The sequence below is a fragment of the Nansenia antarctica genome, assembly GCF_963989245.1.
Source record: "Nansenia antarctica genome assembly, chromosome: 10".
Classification (NCBI taxonomy): Eukaryota; Metazoa; Chordata; class Actinopteri; order Argentiniformes; family Microstomatidae; genus Nansenia; species Nansenia antarctica.
The window spans coordinates 8,835,648-8,856,060 of NC_137680.1; the positions used below are offsets into that span (position 1 = coordinate 8,835,648).

At 42.9% G+C, this 20,413-nt stretch overlaps 1 protein-coding gene across 1 annotated transcript; it reads left to right on the forward strand.

The window, feature by feature from the left end:
• Positions 1 to 10,066: 10,066 nt before the first annotated feature.
• Positions 10,067 to 12,819, forward strand: txnipb (thioredoxin interacting protein b; the record flags this gene model as incomplete). The annotated part of the gene is made up of 6 exons (XM_080541383.1): positions 10,067 to 10,322; positions 10,742 to 10,817; positions 10,909 to 11,056; positions 11,449 to 11,808; positions 12,163 to 12,486; positions 12,692 to 12,819. 6 exons carry the CDS (start codon positions 10,067 to 10,069, stop codon positions 12,737 to 12,739), a joined length of 1,212 nt encoding a protein of 403 aa, XP_080397509.1. The 3' UTR covers positions 12,740 to 12,819.
• Positions 12,820 to 20,413: the final 7,594 nt, after the last annotated feature.

The following is a 20,413-nucleotide window of genomic DNA, read 5'->3' on the forward strand; positions in this document are numbered from 1 at the left end:
CAGATATTTCTCTAATGTTAATAAATGTGTTCTGTGCAAGTATTTGATGATAGATTGTGAGCAATGTGAGTTTTGAAGCTGTGTACTTATGGTTAAGAAAACTCTTGTGTGCGTCTTGCATTTCATTTCTATGTGACAGCAGCTGGTGAAACCGGGAACAAGTCACCAACTGGTGGACCGACTTTTATTCAAAAAAATGTTAAATGTTTTTCATAATAAATAAATTCTAAGTATATAGTAAATAAAAGTCTTAACATTTTGATTGGTTGGCAACTTGTTCTCGGTTTCACCAGCTTCTGCCACATGTATATATATATATGTTACGGTACATGTGGGAATACGGTACATGTGGGAAAACTAGGGTTAGGGTTAGGTGCTAGGCTGCTACGGTTAGGGTTAGGGTTAGGAGTAGGGTTGGGGTTAGACATGCCAGCATGTACCAAGTCGACGTAGCACCTAACCCTAACCCTAGTTTTCCCACATGTACCGTATTCCCACATGTACCGTAACATATATATATGCCATTTAGCGCTTATCCAAAGCGACTTACAATGCATTGAGTGCATATATTTTTCAGTATATATGGACCCAGTGGGAATTAAACCCACAACGTAAGTGTTGTTAGCCAAGCTCTGCCAACTGAGCCACAGAGGATCACACCAACAGCATTATATATATTTCTCTCCTAACATACAGACCTGGTTTAAAGAATAATTCAATATTGAGGATGAAACAACTGACTTGACAGATAAAACATGTACCACTGGGACACTTGGGACTATAAGAATGACAGTCTGTCAATGGCTGTCGGGTAGGAGACCTGCCATGACATCCGGTCTATCCACAGACCACTCTAGGAATGGAAGAGCTGCTTCCAACACACCATTTTGGGGGGGCAAAGCAGGATCAACACGCTCACCCACAAGAAAGGACCAACCTGGGAGGTAGGGGGCACTGGGGGACTGTTTTCAACAGGCCACTGAGTACCAATGAACTTTCTGTCTTGCCCAAGGGTTTGTCATTCGCATCGTATAACAAAAAGCACACCCATTTACAGCTAAGATTGAACTGTTTAAGATGTTTTGTCTGTTTTGACCAAAGACTATACCATTCCCCGCCGCATAGTTAGTGAGACGGGCAGTTAATGAGACTCTGATTCTGAGGTGAAAACTAGGTTTAAACCCAAAAGCAGCTTCACCCCCCCCCCCCCCCTGTGTTGAATGTCTCTGTACAAAAATGTTGCCAGTTAGTAGATCCTGAGGTATCCTCTGTATTTGATTCTGATGAGTTGAACGATTTCACTCTAATTTGTCACTGAATAAAAAACGTCAAGCATTGCACTCGTTATCCAAGGACGAGAGTATTGTGATAATAGGCTGATAAACAAGAGTTTGACTTCACGTTACAGAAGCATCCTACACAGCCCATTGTTTTGGGTGGGAAAGTGGATTAAGGGAAACAAAATCTGTTTCATTTCAGTTTGACAATTAGCAAGCCCATTGTAATTAAACATAATTCATTGCAATTAAGTCAGCCCTGAAATTGTATTCTATCGGAGACAAAAACATTTATGTACTGTATGTGTTATGGAAATGCCTATGTATAGGCCTACATATCTCGGTTAATCTATACATTTCCCATTGGGAAGCTTCCCTGCGGTTAATCTGTACATCTGTACATTAATGTGGACAGAACTGTTTGAACTGCGTTATAGCCCAGTATGCTTCATCACTGCTCTGCAATTTCAATCCAGCCAGCCACATGAGAGTAGGCAGGTCAAATCCGTTTTTGACTATTTCTGGGAAATAACATTTAAACTGTAAAATCATGATATATTTTGCTATTTAACAATAGTATTTGCATAAAACAAATATGTAACAGCAGCTGGTGAATGCGGGAACAAGTTGGCAACTAATCAAAATGTTCAGACTTTTATTCTGAAAAAATGTCAATAAATTTAAACATTGTTGAAAATCAATGACACTAGTCGCTAGTCAAGCCAAAACATTGCAATTACAATTGATTCGGTGAGTAATCCCCACAACTCTACACTAACTAGGTAGTAGTGGGGATTACTCAAGAGATTCAGACTCTATTTTTTCTGCATGCCGCGTGTGTGAAAATGATCTGTTGATAGTCATATTGATCATACAGACATACAGATCCTATCTGACAATATGGAGAAGGTGTTAGGTGTTGGAAAGTGTTACAGTTTTTCTCAATTGCTAAAACACATTTCACAAAACTTTCCTCCATTTTCCCAAAACTCTAAACACAACACACTTTTCTAAAGCTACATAAACAAAACCACACCTTCTCTCTTCAAAACTCAAACTTTCACACCAAAACAGCTGCTCAAAGCCTGCAAAAATGTAAACACTATATGCATCATTACAGACTACAACAAAACAACTGAAAACACAATGTTCAGTGTGTGAGAATGTTCTTTTTTTTCTCACAACTGCCAAAGCAAATTTTTAGAAACCTTACATTATCTGTTCTCAGAATATATCACTGTAGAGTATTGGGCATTCATAGATTTGTGTGTTTCATATGAACAGTATGTAAATCTACAGAAAATACAGCATGTACACTACTGTACTGTATCACAACTCTATGCAAACACTACAGAGGATCCATTACACACAACAATACTCATTGAAATGTTCAGGGTGTGATGTTTTTTTATTTATGGAACTATACCACACACACACACACACACACACACAACAATCATTGTGCAGCATCACGTCGTCGAGCTGGGTCGGGCCACAGGACCTCATCTACATCGCAGGCAATATTGTCCCTTGCCAGGCCACGTGGGAAGAACGCCCTGGCATGGCGGATCCAGCCTTGGAAGGCCTCCACAGGCACGTCGTCACAGGCCAGGTCCATAGCCCTGAGGAGGTTCTCTCTTGTGTATGGTTGGCGGTCGTACACCTTCCACCTCCATGACGAGAAAAACTCCTCTATGGGGTTGAGAAAAGGTGAGTAGGGTGGCAGACAGACATTCAGGAATTGTTGGTTGATGTTAAACCACTCTCTAATCTGGTTCGTTCGATGGAAACGAACATTGTCCCAAATTACAACATAAATGGGATGTTGTGCAGGCCCAGGATTGTGTTGCTGGCGGTCCAGGAGGATGTCTCGTAGCTCTGCCAGGAAGGTGAGGAGACGTTGTGTGTTGTATGAGCCAAGGACAGCATGCCGGTGGACAAGCCCCTCTGAACTCATGGCAGCACAAAGAGTGATGTTACCCCCGCGTTGGCCAGGAACCTCAATAATAGCTCTTTGGCCAATGATGTTATGGCCTCTTCGCCTTCGTTTCATGAGGTTGAACCCAGCCTCATCCAGGAAGATGTACTCATGAGGTCTGGCCATCGAGTCCAACTGGAATATCCTCTGTGAAAATGTGAAAGTGTTCAGAACAACAGTCAATACAGTAGCACAGTATTGTACAGTAGTACTGTAGGCCACTGAGCAAGTATGTGCACCCACTGTACTGTGAACATGGATGTATACTTACTTGCACATACTCGTAACGCAGGTCTTTGATTCGATCAGAGTTGCGCTCAAAGGGTACCCTATAGGCCTGCTTCATGCTCACCCTTTGGCGCCGGAGAACTCTGTCGATTGTGGACAAGCTGACATTGTCAATGTTCTCAAAGTTGACATTGTCAGCAATGACTCTGTCCCTGATTTCTCGGAGTGTGATGGTGTTGTTCTCCCGTACCATATCCACAATGAAGGTTTCTTGTGCTGGTGTAAATATGGCAACCCTCCCACCTCCATGTGGCATTCTTTCAACTCTAGAGAAACAAACATGCATTACTCTACTGACTTACTGTAAAAAACATGCATTCAGTAGAAGCATCAATGGACATGTTTTGTAATAATATTATAATATTAATAATAATATAATATTATAGCAACTGAGATGAAACCAATTGTACTCCACTATACTGTAAAAAATCTACTGTAGTGACCAACACAGCAATACAGTACAATACCTGTTGTGTTCTCTGAATGCCCGGATAATGGTGGCCACTGAGAACCTACTCAGGTTTTCTCTTAGTCCTGCTTCAGCCATTGTCATGCCATGGACAATGACATGGTCAATGACTGTTGCTCGCATCTCATCTGTAATGATGGTGCGAGTTTGTCTTGCTCTCCCTCCTGGGCCTGCTCCTCTTCCTCCTGGGCCTGCGCCTCTTCCTCCTGGGCCTGCTCCTCTTCCTCCTGGGCCTGCTCCTCTCCCTCCTGGGCCTGCTCCTCTTCCTCCTGGGCCTGCTCCTCTTCCTCCCGGGCCTGCTCCTCTCCCTCCTGGGCCTGCTCCTCTTCCTCCTGGGTCTGCTCCTCTTCCACCTGGGCCTGCTCCTCTTCCACCTGGGCCTGCTCCTCTTCCTCCTTGGCCTGCTCCTCTTCCTCCTGGGCCTGCTCCTCTTCCTCCTTGGCGTGCTCCTCTTCCTCCTGGGCGTGCTCCTCTCTCTCCTCTTCCTCTTCCTCTTCCTCTGACTCTGCCTCCTTTCATTGTGTTCGTTTGGAACCTTCAGCAAACTGTGCACTCTGTACTGGCTTTTATAGGTCTGGTCACATCATTTGCAACATGTGTCTTCAATTTTGAGTCGTTGTGTTTACAGTTTTTCTCAATTGCTAAAACACATTTCACAAAACCTTCCTCCATTTTCCCAAAACTCTAAACACAACACACTTTTCTAAAGCTACATAAACAAAACCACACCTTCTCTCTTCAAAACTCAAACTTTCACACCAAAACAGCTGCTCAAAGCCTGCAAAAATGTAAACACTATACGCATCATTACAGACTACAACAAAACAACTGAAAACACAATGTTCAGTGTGTGAGAATGTTCTTTTTTTCACAACTGCCAAAGCACATTTGTAGAAACCTTACAGTATCTGTTCTCAGAATATATCACTGTAGAGTATTGGGCATTCATAGATTTGTGTGTTTCATATGAACAGTATGTAAATCTACATAAAATACAGTATGTATGTTACGGTACATGTGGGAATACGGTACATGTGGGAAAACTAGGGTTAGGGTTAGGTGCTAGGGTGACTTGGTACATGCTGGCATGTCTAACCCTAACCTTAACTTTAACCCTAACCCTAACCCTACCCCTAATCCTAACCCTAACCTTAACCCTAGCACTCTAGCACCTAACCCTAACCCTAGTTTTCCCACATGTACCGTAGTCCCACGTGTACCGTAACATGTACACTACTGTACTGTATCACAACTCAATGCAAACACTACAGAGGATCCATTACACACAACAATACTCACTGAAAACAATGTTCAGGGTGTGATGTTTTTTTATGTATTTATGGAACTATACCACACACACACACACACACACACACACACACACACACACACACACACACACACACACACACACACACACACATACACACATACACACACACACACACACACACACACACACACACACCACAATCATTTGCAATAAGTGTCTTACATTTTGAGTCGTTATGTTTAATGAATGAAGCCAGCTGTGTTCATTGTGTTCAAATTTTGCTGACTGTGGCAAGCATTTTGCATCACATGAGCTTTAATTTGAGAATTTGAGCAAAGTTTTTTGCAACTTGTGTTTTAGCAAGACAAAATGTGTTTAGATTTATGAGAAAAGGTGTTTTGTGAATTGTGTCTTCATGTGAAATGTGTTTATGGTTTTGGCAAATGGGGGCTAGTTTTTTTTTTTAAATGTGTTTAGAGAACTGGTCATTTGGTTTAGAGAATTGGCTTTTGTGTTTTAGCAATTGGGAAAAACTGTAAGTGGGGAGGGGATGTGAGTCCTAGCCCTGTTATGGTAACCTCAATCCATTACACTGCCAATAAAACCTGTTTTAGTACAGGCTAGCAAATTGGCCTGCATCTCAGGGGAGGCCTTGGACTATTACATATAAAAGCCAAAAGCCTAATAAATAAAATGAGGCTTCATCAACACATGGGCTAAGCATGCAAAAACATTGTTATGATCTCTGCTAAATTTGTCAGTGCCTGACAATGATGTATCCTATGACTACGCCATATTTAGGACAGATGGGAGAGTAGGAGGGATGGCTATTTTTGCCAAAACATAATTTTACTGCATCTGTTCTGCTGTCCTTCAATGTCCCAAATCAATATGAATGTTTAGTCCTGTCTGTGATAGGAGTGTATTGCCCACCATCTGCTATCTGTACCCTTGATAACTTCTGATGGACTCTTTGTTTAGTGGATTAGCTGCACTTCTATCCTATGTACATTCTGAAGTAATAATAATAAGTGACTTGAATCTACACTGAACAAAAATATAAACACTTGTTTTTGCTCCAATTTTTCACGAGTTGAAATCAAAGATCTAAGGCTTTTTCTATGTACACATAACTAGAGCAAAATAGAATTTCTGTAGATGATTCGCAATGCGAATCGGAGGGTAGGGTCATGGCTCCGAATCAAACGTGCCCCCCAAAAATCTCCAAACGAAGCGGTAGATAGCCCTCCCCCTTACCCCTAGCCCTCGATGAAAAATGAATTGGGACACCACTACCCTAAACGTGAACGCGCAAAACAGAGCCGGAGGGGTGAAAACGGAGCCGGAAGGGTGAATTGGGATCGGGCCTTGCTTTCCCCCAAAAGGGGGCATGGTCATTCTGATGACAGGGAGGTGACATATGACTGCTCTGATTAATTCAAGATTTCAGTATCTCTGGGAGGGTTGGTGCTAAAAGGAGAATATGTACACTTCAATTGCTGTTTAAATCTAGGTCAGTACCACTAATCAGTCACTGGGAGGTCCCAAAGACCACAACTTCTCACTGAAGGTTGTTGCCTGAAAGCATTACAATTGGCCAGCAGCAACACACACACTGTAGAATGATGTGGATGGACTCAAATGTCCATCAGCTTTTCATTTTGTAATAGTTTTGAAACTGAAATGTACCCCCAAAAAGACACCAAAGATGTTGGATAGGTATACATAGACCCTCCAATATTAACACAAGTTTACCCATATGGCATCACTAAAACATTGTTTAACATTTTCTGACCTCGAAAAAAGTATGATCCAATAAATTCATTAAGTAAGACTTTTAATATATGATGCAGGGGAAAAAAAACTATGAAACATTACTACTGCAATTTCTCCTGGGTTGGGCCCTTTTTTTTTGTTAGATTGACTCGACTAAATCTACCTCCAGTAACTATCGTAGCCTCTGTAGTTATAAGATGAAGATGAATGAATGAATGAATGAATGAATGGTCTTTATTGTCATTGATATAGTACAGGTACCAAACAACGAAATTTGGGAGGGGGGGGCTCCCCTGGTGCTAGGAAAAAAAAACTAAAAACAAGAAGGGAAAAGAGCTGGTTTACATAAATAAAGGCTATATACACTATCCACTATACTATACTATACAAATAAAACACTGTGCTGTACTCTATGCTATGCTATACCTATTCTAACATTTCCTATCTCTGAACCTTATGTACCCGAGGGTTGTCATATTGCACATAGTGTTATTGCACATTCATTTAAAGTGTCGCAGTTTGCAGGTTTGAAATGTTCACAGTTGTGTTTCAGTGTTGCACTTGATTTCAATCTAGTAGCTGCCATCAAATTGTCTAGATTGTCCAGGGCCTAGAACCTAGGTCTTTGCTGTGTTCAGGGCCTGAATGGCCCTGGGGTAGAAGCTGAGCTTCAGTCTGTTTGTCCGTGCGGCCATGGTCCTGAACCGCCTGTCCGAGGGCAGCCGAGCAAAGTGTTCGTACCCAGGGTGGGATGGGTCTCTGGAGATCTTGGAGGCCTTCCTGAGACAGCGTGTGTTGTACAGCTCTTCCAGAGAGGGGAGGGGGGCGCCGGTGATCTTCTGGGCCGATCTCACGACTCTCTGTAGCGCATTCCTCTCTGCGGCTGTGCAGCTGGAGAACCACACGCAGATGCAGTAGGTGAGGATGCTCTCCACTGCGCAGCGGTAGAAGGTCACAAGCATCTCCTGTCCGATGTGGTCTTTCCTGAGGACTCTCAGGAAGTAGAGCCGCTTTTGTGCCTTCTTGATGATGGCTGCTGTGTTGATCTTCCAGGACAGGTCATCCTATATGTGCACCCCCAGGAATCGGAGGGTTGAGACTCTCTCCACGCTCCCTCCATCGACGAGCAGGGGCTGGACCTCAGATTTTTTCCTCCTGAAGTCCACGATGATTTCCTGGGTCTTTGACTGGTTCAGCAGCAGGTTGTTAACCTTGCACAGCTTGCCCAGCTGCTCCACCTCATCCCTGTACGCCGCCTCCCCCCCCCCCGAGATGCAGCCCACCACGGTGGTGTCGTCTGCAAACTTTACGATGGAGTTGCTCGGGTGGACGGGGGTGAAGTTGTAGGTGTAGAGGTTGTACAGGATGGGGCTTAGCACGCAGCCCGGACTAGTTTCGGACTAGTTTCTCGAAGCACTTCATGATGATTGGTGTGAGTGCCACCGGGCGGTAGTCGTTTAGGCAGCTCACCGTGCTTTTCTTCGGGACTGGGATGATAGTTGAGGTTTTCAGGCAGGGTGGGATGGTGGCCTGGGACAGGGACTGGTTGAAGATGTTGGTGAAAACCCTGGCCAGCTGGTCGGCGCAGTCCCTCAGCACCCGTCCCAGGACGCCATCCGGCCCTGAGGCTTTCCTGGGGTCCACCGCCTTCAGCACGCGTCTCACTTCATGCTCTGTGAGGGTGAGGCTGCTGAGAGCTGGAGAGAGTGGTGTTTGTGTTGTGGTTACCTCCGTTCGCCCCTCGTCGAACCGGGCGTAGAAGGAGTTCAGCTTTTCCGCCAGCAGGGGGTCGTCCTCTGCGGCTGTGAGCCTGTTGGCTCTGAAGTTTGTCATGTGCTGAACCCCCTGCCACACCCCCATTAGTGGTGATGGGAGCACTTTTCCTCATGGGAGTGAAGGCTGGGATCAGGAGGATTGACACATGGTCAGACATGCCTAGGCATGCCCAGACATGACTAGTACTGTATAATATATAATAGTATAATAATATAAGTGTAATAATAGTAAGTGTAATAATGTGTAATAAGTGTAATAATATACAGTAAATAATACAATAATACAATAAAGTGTAATAAGTGTAATAATATACAGTACTAGTCATGTCTGGGCATGCCTAGGCATGTCTGACCATGTGTCAATCACTCCCATGAAAGAAATTGCATTACATTGACTTCTATGAGAAACCACTTTCCTGGGGAGGCCTGGCCTCCCTCAATACAAACGGATAGGGATTCTGGCCTGTAGGTGCTTTACAATTGCAATATTGGGTTTTAGCCATGGAAAATTTCAGATGTATGAACAAAACGGAAATAATATTAATATAAAAATATGTTTTTTGTTAAATAAATAAATACAATAAATATAATTATTGCTTTTTAAAATCTCTCTCTTTTCTCTCAAATTATTGGGGAGGCCAGGCCTCCTCCACCTCTATGGAGGAGCCTCCACTGCTGTATATACTGGTAAAGTTGTCTGCGGATGGTAGTCTCTGACATATTTTATATATTTACAGCCCTCTCCAACACATGTCATGTACCATATCAGTGGTCAGAATGATTGGATGTCTCTTTTTTAGTTTAGGGGCATGCTCTGCGTCCTTTCACCATGCCTATATGTAACTTATCCAGACTGCACACACGGCGCCCACGCGCCTCTTCTGTGCGTTGATTGGGCAAGACAATAACACCAACAAGCGATTTGGACCAATGAGAGAACTCTACATGCGGCAATTCGGTCTGTGCATTTTCTGACTGCGTGCAAGTATTGTAACGGGACACTGGGAGTGTGTGCAGCACAAGCTTGGGATGCCCCGTCGACGTCCATATAAAACCGATGCAAACTGTTTACAGTCAGTTCCAAAGTATAGGTGATAGTATAGCTAAAAATATTATTATACAGAAAGGATACAGTGAGTGATCGAACTGCAGCTTCAGCTCATTTTGTCAATTCATTATCATTTATCAGAGAAAACGTAGCGGTCACAGACAGACTGAGAAATTCTCAAAATGGTTATTATGACAAAGAAACTAAAGACATTTGAGGTTGTATTTCATGACCCTACCAAGGCGTACTATTCCAGTGGCGACAAGGTAGCCGGGAACATCGTGGTTGAGGTGTCCGACGTGACCAAGTTGTCCGCGATGAGAGTGTTTGGAATCGGATGCGCCAAAGTGGAGTACGCGAAGGGAAAGCAGAAGTGCAGCGAGGAAATAGAATATCTCAAATACGAAGATGTTCTTCTCCTGGACCACCATCCTAGAGGTACTGTTTTCAGTGAAGAAATGTATATTATGCTCTCTTAAATGTCTTTAATTCATGCGAATTAAGCTACCACTCACTGCAGCCACAATAATGCACCCCAGTCATTCAGCTACAGTAAGCTATTTACGCAGTGCTTATACAAAGATACTGTTCACCCAACACTGCGCATTTTTTAAAAATCCTAACAAAAAGCGTTAATAAAATAAAATGTTTTAGCCATAAAGTATGGATGGTCATGCATAGGTTTATTTGAGCAACTTGAAAGTGCATCACTGGTGTTGATGTCATGGTGATGAGCTCTGGGTGAAAGTTGACCTGTGCTGTGGTGTGCACATATGATACAGTAGCCTACAGCGTTGAACTTGAGATCGTCTCAGAATAATTAACGGACTTACCTAACTGCATTTTCTCATTCACAGATTCCGATGGCTCTGTCACTCTCAGACCAGGAAACAGATATGAGTACATGTTTGGCTTCGAGCTGCCTCAGTCTGGGTAAGCATCAATGGCTTTTTATCAAACTGCTTGTTGAAATTCTTACCCAAGATCCTAGATTATATGTCTCACCTTCTTATTATGTCAACAGGCAGCTGGTTTCTTCCTACAAGGGGAAGTTCGGCTACGTTAGGTATTATGTCAGGGCTGTGATGGAAAGGTCTTGTCAGCCAGCCTTGCAGTGTGAGAAACACTTTGAGGTGGAGGAGCCTTTGGACATCAACACCCCTGACCTCCTGGTAAGTAACTCCCTATTCGCATAACAAATAAGTCAATTTGTCAACACTAGGAATATGTGGTGGTGTTAGACATTGATTAAACAAATGAATTGTTACTTCAACTTGTGACATTCCCTAATTCATATATTATAGTAATGGTAGTATTGTTTGCGTGAGCTTTCAAATATTTAGAATATAGAAAAGTTGATACACATTTGCCATTCACATACACTAGTTAGTAATAGGATTTTTGGAAAGCCTAAGTTTCACGTTTTTCACCTGTCAAGCCAATTGTCCCATTACTTTTGGTGCCCTGAAACAGGGGAACTGAGAATCTCTACTTTAACCTCTAAACGTTTGGAGTATAGAACCAAAAGAAGAAAAATTCAGCTTCACTGTCCCATTTTCCCCAGGCTCCAGCAGCGGGTTCAAAAGAGAAGAAGGTGACCCTCATGTTCATACCCGACGGCCAGGTGTCCATCAGTGCCAAGATTGACCGCAAGGGATTCTGCGAAGGCGAGGAGATCTGCATCAATGCCAAGTTCGAGAACAGCTGTTCACGCATCGTGGTTCCCAAGGCGGCCATCGTGGCGAAGCACACCTACCAGGCCAACGGCAGGACCAAGATGGTGCGGCAGAAGCTCTCGGCCGTGCGAGGAAACCACATCATCTCCGGCATGTGCGACATGTGGCAGGGCAAGACCATCAGGGTGCCCAAGCTCAGGCCCTCGCTGGTGGGCTGTGACATTATCCACATGGACTATGCCCTCATGGTGAGCCGGAAACTAAAGCAGCAATCTCAAAATCAACCTGTTGTTCATTATTGTGAATTTACTCACTACATTTGTAGAGAACTGGCTTAAACCTCTAGAAAAGATGGATTATGACTGGAATCCTACTGCTGAATAACCATACATCTCTGCTTTGTGGAGAGAAAAAAAAATGGTCATGTGACATATTTCTAGTTGTACAGTCAATATGAATCATCCTGACCTAGAAATGGAAGCACTCAAATTGTACAGAAACATTTTAGATACCAATACATTGTTGTGCTGGCCCCTGACACTCATCCATGTTTTCAACATTCGAGAACCACTCTAACCACCTCTCCTCCTTCATCTTGTCAGATCTATGTCCACATCCCTGGAAGTGATAAGCTTATCCTGGAGCTGCCCTTGGTGATTGGCACCATCCCCTGCAATGGCTTCGGCAGTCGCACCAACAGCATGTGTAGCCAGGCTACACAGTCGATGGTCAACAGCACCCCCTCCAACAGCTGGGCTTCCCTGCAACTCCCATCCGGGCCCCCTAGCTACAGCAACATCTCTCGTGACTGTCGCGTCGAAAGCCCCCTCACACCGCTGCTGGACGACTACGACGTGGATGATGACGCTGGTCTCTTCATGCACGCCCCGGAGCACCAATACCTTCCTCCACCTGCATACTCTGAGGTTAGTGTTAGGATGACGTGAACACACTTGCTAATTTAGATATTGAGATATTGTGTAAACATATTCAGTGTTATTTCAACCAAGCATTGATTATTTCAAAGAGAGCCTGGTTATTGGCTACAAAAGGTGCACTTGTAGTAGTTGTCATCGGGTGAGTTTAAGGCAAAGAGATGATTCTTTTCTCGCTATTGTTGTTTTCTCCTAGGTTGATGAGGACCTCAACAGCAATGCCTGTGTTCTTCAAGTCTTCTGAGCAACAAGCAAGTTTATTGACTTTTTGTCAATAAAATAATAATACAATAATACACTGTTAGTCTGAGTGAGATCAGAGGTTGGACTGCAGACTGGCAAACGAGGAGCAGCTGGGAAGCATGGAAAGTGAGGGACGCCCACCCTTGTGAGGGATCCCCACCCCTGAGAACTCCATCAGGGATCAGAGCCTAAGACATGGAACTGAGAACTGGCTGCTGCGGCACGCCAGCTAGAGAGTCGGACTCTTGCCTATTTTTTGAGTTTGCCATGCGCACAAAGGCAAAACTCAATATACAAAGACAGGGCTGGCAGCCCCGCAGTTAGAGCTGCAGCAGAAACGAAGCCGCAACAGTGAGAGCCGCCACAGTTCTGCCACGGACACGCGTTGCGTGTACACAGACGTCCGGTCTGAACCGGGCTTAACCCTCTAGTCATTCCACATTAGTTACAGTATGTACTTGTTGTTTGGCCATTTTGACAGTTGCCCTATTCTCTTGAATTAAGCAATGATGGATTTGATGTCCATACATTGAAATGTGAACAGCTATCATGTCAGGATAGGCTGATAAAAGTAATGAAGGGTTACAGTAGAGTTGGGGGATAAACAGAAAATATATCTACGTCACCAACATTTATACCGACAACATTTGGCTTATCAGGATAATTCCGATGATGATACAGTTATGCAATGTCCTGCAGAACCATATCCAAATGTACAGCACATTCAGCGATACTGATTTCTGCATCTGTGTTCTTCCTCAACCAGATCAAAGTTTTCCTTGAATGTGGGAATTGTGACTGAATCTTTGCAAGCTGTGCTTTTGTTCCAGGCATGTTGCATTTGAATTTGTTCAAGTCCTAGATACGCTTTTCTATAAGTCCTAGATACGCTTTTCTATAAGTCCTAGATACTCGCTGATACTCTTTGTAGGCTGTACCTTATGTTTGATCAGCAATTGGGAAACGATTGCTTCGTAAAAGAGCATAAAAGCTGTACACTTCTAGCTAACTTTGAAAAGCAAGTACAGCAAAAGAGCTATTTTCCTTAAAGGGGCAGTGTTGTATTTGTAGGCTTGAAAACAAATAGGCATGAACGTAGACTATCTACATTTTTGCCCATATCCCCAAGGATACAGCAAGTTTTTATGTGGATATGTAGGCCTATTTTATATGGCACTTTCTAGTACGCAAATTGTTCTAGAACTGTCAGGAAAGAACATATTTATAGTCTTCCAAATCTGACTAGATGATCATATAAACTGAGTTGTTTATAATTAATTGTATGGAACTAGCTTGTTATAGCTACAACCGAATGTATCAAATGACATTGACCTGTTATGCTTTGAAATTGTACATACAAAGGAAAGAACTGAGGTGTTGATTTTTTAATGAAACCCCATGGGTTTGTTTTCTATGCACAACAAAAATAAATATTTAGTTTTGAACTACCATTCTCTTTGTGTGTTTTAATAGTTACCTTATTTGTTGTGTGTGAATGGAGACATAATTGTTTACATGGAAAAGTAACATGTCTATGACAATTATGTATTCACTTATAGCAAACTATCAACACTGCAACTCAGAGGTGGCCTTCCTATTCCCTTCAGGCTGTCAACGGAAAGTGACTTGATCTGATACTATAAGCACAAAGCAGTGGTCAATGAGTTAAGCCACTGACTTATTTCTACCAAATAGCAATGGAAATAATTTGGTAACTTTATGGAGCAGGCAACCATTTTTCTTTTGCTGCTGTTGCTCCTTGAGGCATATTAAACCAAACCTTTGCCAAGTCTTTCTTTAGGGTGTGCGCATACCACTTGGCTAAACAATTCTAAAAGAATCTACTTGGATCTATTGGCTGATGCTTAGACGAACCTAAATATGACTATAGAAGGCTGTAGATGAAAATGTTTTTTTTGGGGGGGGGTTGTGCTTTTGTATTCAATATCGTATCATTCAGTATCGGTCGCAATACACACGAGTTGTGTGCAATGCGACCCTGCTATTATATAAATTAAGAAAATGTTATTGTGTTACAGCTTTCTAAAAAATATTGATAGTCCCACAGCAAGGCAATACAAATTGGAAATTAAAATGGCTTGAGCCCTGCCAGTCAATTAGTGCCCTCCTTGGATGGTGTATTTAAAAGATTTTCCTCCCCTAAATGGTTGTGCCGATTTTCAAGTCAACCGATCTCAAAAAGAAAAATAACATCTTGCAGTTACTGTGTTTGATTGTGGTGTGAGGTGTAAGCGCACTCATTAAAAATCAATAGCAATCTCCATTCCTCCACAACTGAAGTCCAGTTAAATAGAGTGTCATTGTCGGCCTTGATGGCATAGTGACATTTCACTGGATGCTCATGTGAGTTTCATTTCGGCGCCCATGTTAACGGCAGCCATACAGCCCCTCACACGCCTATCGCCTGTAGAGAAATGAACATTCAATTCACAGACAACAGCTCTGGTGGACATTCCTGCCAATTGCACGTTCCCTCAAAACTTGTGACATCTGTGGCCTTGTGCTGTGTGATGAAACTGCACATTTTAGAGTGGCCTTTTATTGTGACCAGCCTAAGGCACCACTGTGAATCATGCTGTCTAATCACACCTGTCAGGTGGATGGATTATCTCGGCAAAGGAGAAGTGCTTACTAACACAGATTTAAACACATTTGTGAACACAATTTGAGAGAAATAAGCCTTTTGTATACATAGAAAAAGTCTTAGGTCTTTGATTTCAACTCGTGAAAAATTGGAGCAAAAACTAAAGTGTTATATTATATTTTTGTTCAGTGTAAGTGAACAATAAGTGTGGACATTGCAGTTTGAAAAAATATGAATGCAAATAAATTAGAATTAAACAAATTCTATGACAATTCGAGACATCTCTAAACAGTGTCTCTCTCTCTCTCTCTCTCTCTCTCTCTCTACTCAACACTTTCACTATCTGTTTCAAATGAAAAGCCATATAGGTATAGTAGGTGTTGCTGAGGTAATTAAGTACTCTTGCTCTGAAAGAGGGTAAACAAAAGTGACTGTTTTCTGCTTATAACTGTTTCACTTTTCAAACCGCTCATTAAGGATGGATGACAGCAGCTAGACTGAACCCAGATCAATTTATAATGAAGTGAAATTACATTTTTCAATATACTTAAAAAGTATATTATGGACGGCCATTATCAAAGATTGGGCTGGCTGTAGCAGCTCCGCAGTACAGCCGTAGTGACAGTCATTGGCACCTCACAAGACTTTATCAGTACATTCTATTTGGACTCTCCATGTCCATGTTTTTGCATGTCCAATTCAGTACCTGTCTGCAGCATGGCAAGGAAAACAAGGAGACAAGAACTACAGTAAACAGCCCTGTATGCATGCATCACAGCCAGCATACTGATGGGGTGGATGAATGACCGGCAATGACAATCTCACCAAGTTAGGTAGTAGCAACCCACTAGAAACCCTATGCTGTTGTTTACTCACTTCTGCAGCTGTTCCCAAAGAGCAAGCCCTCTCAAAAAGGCATCCTCCCTCCCTCTCACACTCTCTGTCTCAGCTGTCTTAAGCTTGAGGAACAGCAAAGGGTTCTCAGGTTCTCAAAGGTTAACCATTTACAGTACCCCTTTGAGAGATGGGTTCATTTTGCTTTCACCTGATTTCCCCTATGTCTTTTCAAGGACACTCCACCCCCATCTTCCCCCATGATATAATTTTTCTGTGATCATGAGCTGGTCACACTATCCTATTGGCTAATAGTACCGGTCACGTAGTTTTTGATTGGTAGAGGTTTCACTTGCACTCATTCACTGCGTGGTCTTGACTTGTCTTGGCATGTGTATCAGAATAAGAGTGTGTTGGCTAAGATGACTAACGGTCCACAAACAGGGATACCGTTTCTAGATTTAGAATATCGCTTTTAGCACTCTGACATACATTTATCTGAGCTCATGTCTGATCCCAAATTAACCGTATACAGAGATCAGATGAATATCAATAGGTCTTTATCTGGTCACTAATAAACATATAGAAGCATTGAAACATTTGGCAGATTATATAATCACACATTAGCAAGTATATCTTACAAAGGCTTCATACACCGTTACGGCCTACATAAATACATACATTCAGCAAATGTCAAACTATTGAGTTAATTCCACATTTGGCAAAGCACCAGATTGAAGACTTAATTCAGCCAATATAACACTTTGTTTACAGTTTGAACTCTTTTCTAATTGTCTGCATCTCCAGCATTTCTGCCTAACACGTAACTCTCAGATGTATAACTGTGACCTCCAATTCAAGGTGATTCATTCATTCATTTCTACACCTAGATTTACGGCTGTTCACCACATTTCACAACAGTGATCTTTGTATAATGTTCAGAATCTGAAGTGGGTCATGGCTTCCCTGGGTGTCGTGTAACACAGCTTTGGTGGTGTACTGTAGGTCATTGCTGACTCACTGTGTCTGCTCATGGACTGTGGTAGTTGTAAGAAGAGGTGTGGGGCAGATGGCAATACAACCCAGGCCTAGAAACGTCAGACTATCTTTTTAAAACAGACACTGATGTAGTACAGTACAGTGTACAGTATCTAGTTGATTACTACCATTATTGTTGATGAAAGCAAGTGGAAGAGTACATATGGCCATTGTCTGCATATATATATATATATATATATATACACGGTATACAGTATTTTACCCTTGTATATACCCTTCATATATTATAGACGAAGATGGAGATTTGCAGATTTGAGATTTGCAATCTCACAAGCAATTAGTGTTTCAGTTCAATCATCATGTTTTAAAGCGCATCCTCTTGGAAGATGTAGATGCAAGATAGTGCTTACACTATAAAGGTGTTTAATAGTCCTTATATAGGGCCTCTGTCAATGGGCCCTTTTATGATTCCCCTTAGGTGGGATCATCAGGTTAGGGACTGATGTACGCAGCTGTCTTTGTAAAGTCACTTCTATATCTGGCTGGTGACATTTGAGATTAACTACTGGTATATCAATGTTAAAGGCTGATGACTACGAGAAGGGTCTAGCTTCTAGGAAGGGATCTGACGGGGTCCCACTTCCACCGTCAGACCCCTTCCAGTCCCCAGCCTTGAGAAGGAAGTGACGTCTGAAGTTGTGTATGCCAGAAGAAACGATACGATCAGTATATAGCATGCCTCATAGTTCCACGTGACCTCCACCAATAACACGGCAAACAATACAACCTTAATATTTAGATACAACTGTAATTTATAAAGTTAGCTAATGTAACATTAAGCAGCAAGTAACTTGTATTAATCTTATACGTTTGCTAATGTTAGCTAGCGTTAGCTAGCAATGTTAATGTTGTTAGAAAACTTATGTTAGAGTTAGCTGAAATTATTAGCCTTATTTGCATTCAATTCATGAAAGTAAGATAAGAGTAAGATTACAGATAGACAACGTGCAATATTATTACCGGTAAAGGTTATTTGTATGTTATGTTGTACATCTTAAGTTTAAAAAGCTGTCATAGCAATGTGTGAATTATTGCAAATACCCATTGTAATTGTTATTGTACTTTATTTTACTTATTTATAAAATAAGGTATCTTATAAATAAGGAAACGAGAGGGACAGCCGTCAGGCTTCACCAAGACCTTACCGCCAGCCAAATCATTTCCCAAAATAAGACACCCCCTCAATCAGAACACATGGCCAAACTCTCACCACTACCTGACCTGTAACTAGGTCTGACTCAAGGGCAATTGTATGCAAAGGCACACCCACATAATCCATCCCAAACCCTTGAACTAACACACTAGACGCTGCAGTTAATTTGTCAGAAAAGGGCAACAAATCCTTCAGAATAAATGACTGGGAAGTCGCTGTATCTCTCAGAATTGGCACTGGCACTTTACTACCCTTACCACCCAATGACACAAAACCCTGCATCAGAAATGGGGCAAACTTCAACTTCAACTTTTTCCTCAACCCCTGACACTCAATGAGGCATTTTGACTAAAGCAACAACTTAAGAGCAACTCGGTTAACTACGTTTCTTACAGTAGAAACATATTGGGCTTACCCTGGTACCTGACTCCTCATTAGCCCTATCCTCGGCAGCATAAGGAATACTGGCCGTTGGCTGCACGGCTGGCACACAATGAAACTCCCTAAAGAAAGGAGAACCAATGTGGGGGCATAGCATTGTACTACTTGGAGGTTTATTTTCTTATGCGTAGTATGGAATTTATCCTTGAGTTGATGGTCCCTAGCTGATAAGGGCCCTCTGTGCTTCTTTGGAAAGCATGAACGCTACTCCCTCTGTATGTGGTGCAGAGTGCTTCTGTATCACAGTATGTAGAGTAGAGTACAGTATGGACTCTTCGCTCACCAGCTTGACCTACCCTGACTGGAGCCACCTGGTTTCACCCAGACCAAGGAGAGATAGTCTGTACCTCCTCATCTCCTCCGCTATTACTGCTGTCTTTCCTCCTGCATACATGCACATTCCATGTTGCTATGTTGGTGGATCGTCTAAGGGTCAGAAGCTTCGGATGCACTGTCTCCTTGCGATTTTCTGTGTACGTCGTCATTTGCTCTTTAGCTTGGGATGCTGAAGAGTCTTCTTTACCAGGACTTTGGGATTTTTGGGTTTTCACCAATGTTTCTGTAGCATGTAGGTTTTTACGGGTTGGGGTTGGTAGACCCAAGCCCAACAATTCACCATTTCAGCGCAACGAAGCACCGCAACTCTTGACCTAGTCACTACCGATGACTACCGGTCATCTACCGCCTTGACGACTGCAACGCACTCCTGGCCGGGCTACCCGCCTCCGCCATCAGACCTCTGCAGCTCATCCAGAATGCTGCTGCCCGTCTGGTGTTCAACCTCCCCAAATTCTCTCATGTTACCCCCCTCCTTCGCACCCTTCACTGGCTCCAGATAGCAGCTTGCAACAGATTCAAGACCCTGGTGCTTGCCTACCGGGCAGCAAAAGGGACACACCCTGCCTACCTGCAAGCAATGGTCACCCACCAAACGTCAGCCTGTTCACTCCACTCCTCCATCGCTGCTGGCCGACTGGCCCCACCACCTCTACGCCAACGGCAGCCACGCTGCCCGGTCACGTCTGTTCACTACGCTGGCTCCCCACTGGTGGAATGAGCTTCCCACGGTTGTGGGAGTCACTTCCCATCTTCTGTCGGAAACTGAAGACCCATCTCTTCAGTCTACATCTTAACTGCTTCTCCTGAGACATCTACTACCCCCATGCACTGTGTCTCCAGTGTCTAAAAAAATCTTCTTCTATCACGACGACTGCCACTGGACTGAACTTGATTACTTTTCCTGCTACGACTGGTGGATTGATGATTCACTTTCTTAGTCAAATGTACTGATTGTAAGTCAGAATAAGGCATCTGCTAAATGGCAAAAATGTCAATTTAAATGTATACCACGACTTATGAAACGGTATTTTCCGGACTATAAGTCGCTCCAGAGTATAAGTCGATCCGGAGTATAAACATATATAAGTCGCACTGGACTATAAATCGCATTTATTTAGAAATGTATTTCACAAAATCCAAGGCCAAGAACAGACATTTAACCTGGAAAGGTTATTGTTATTCAACTACACAATAGCACACAGAACAACAGGCTGAATAGGTGTCCGGTATGTTAACGTAACACA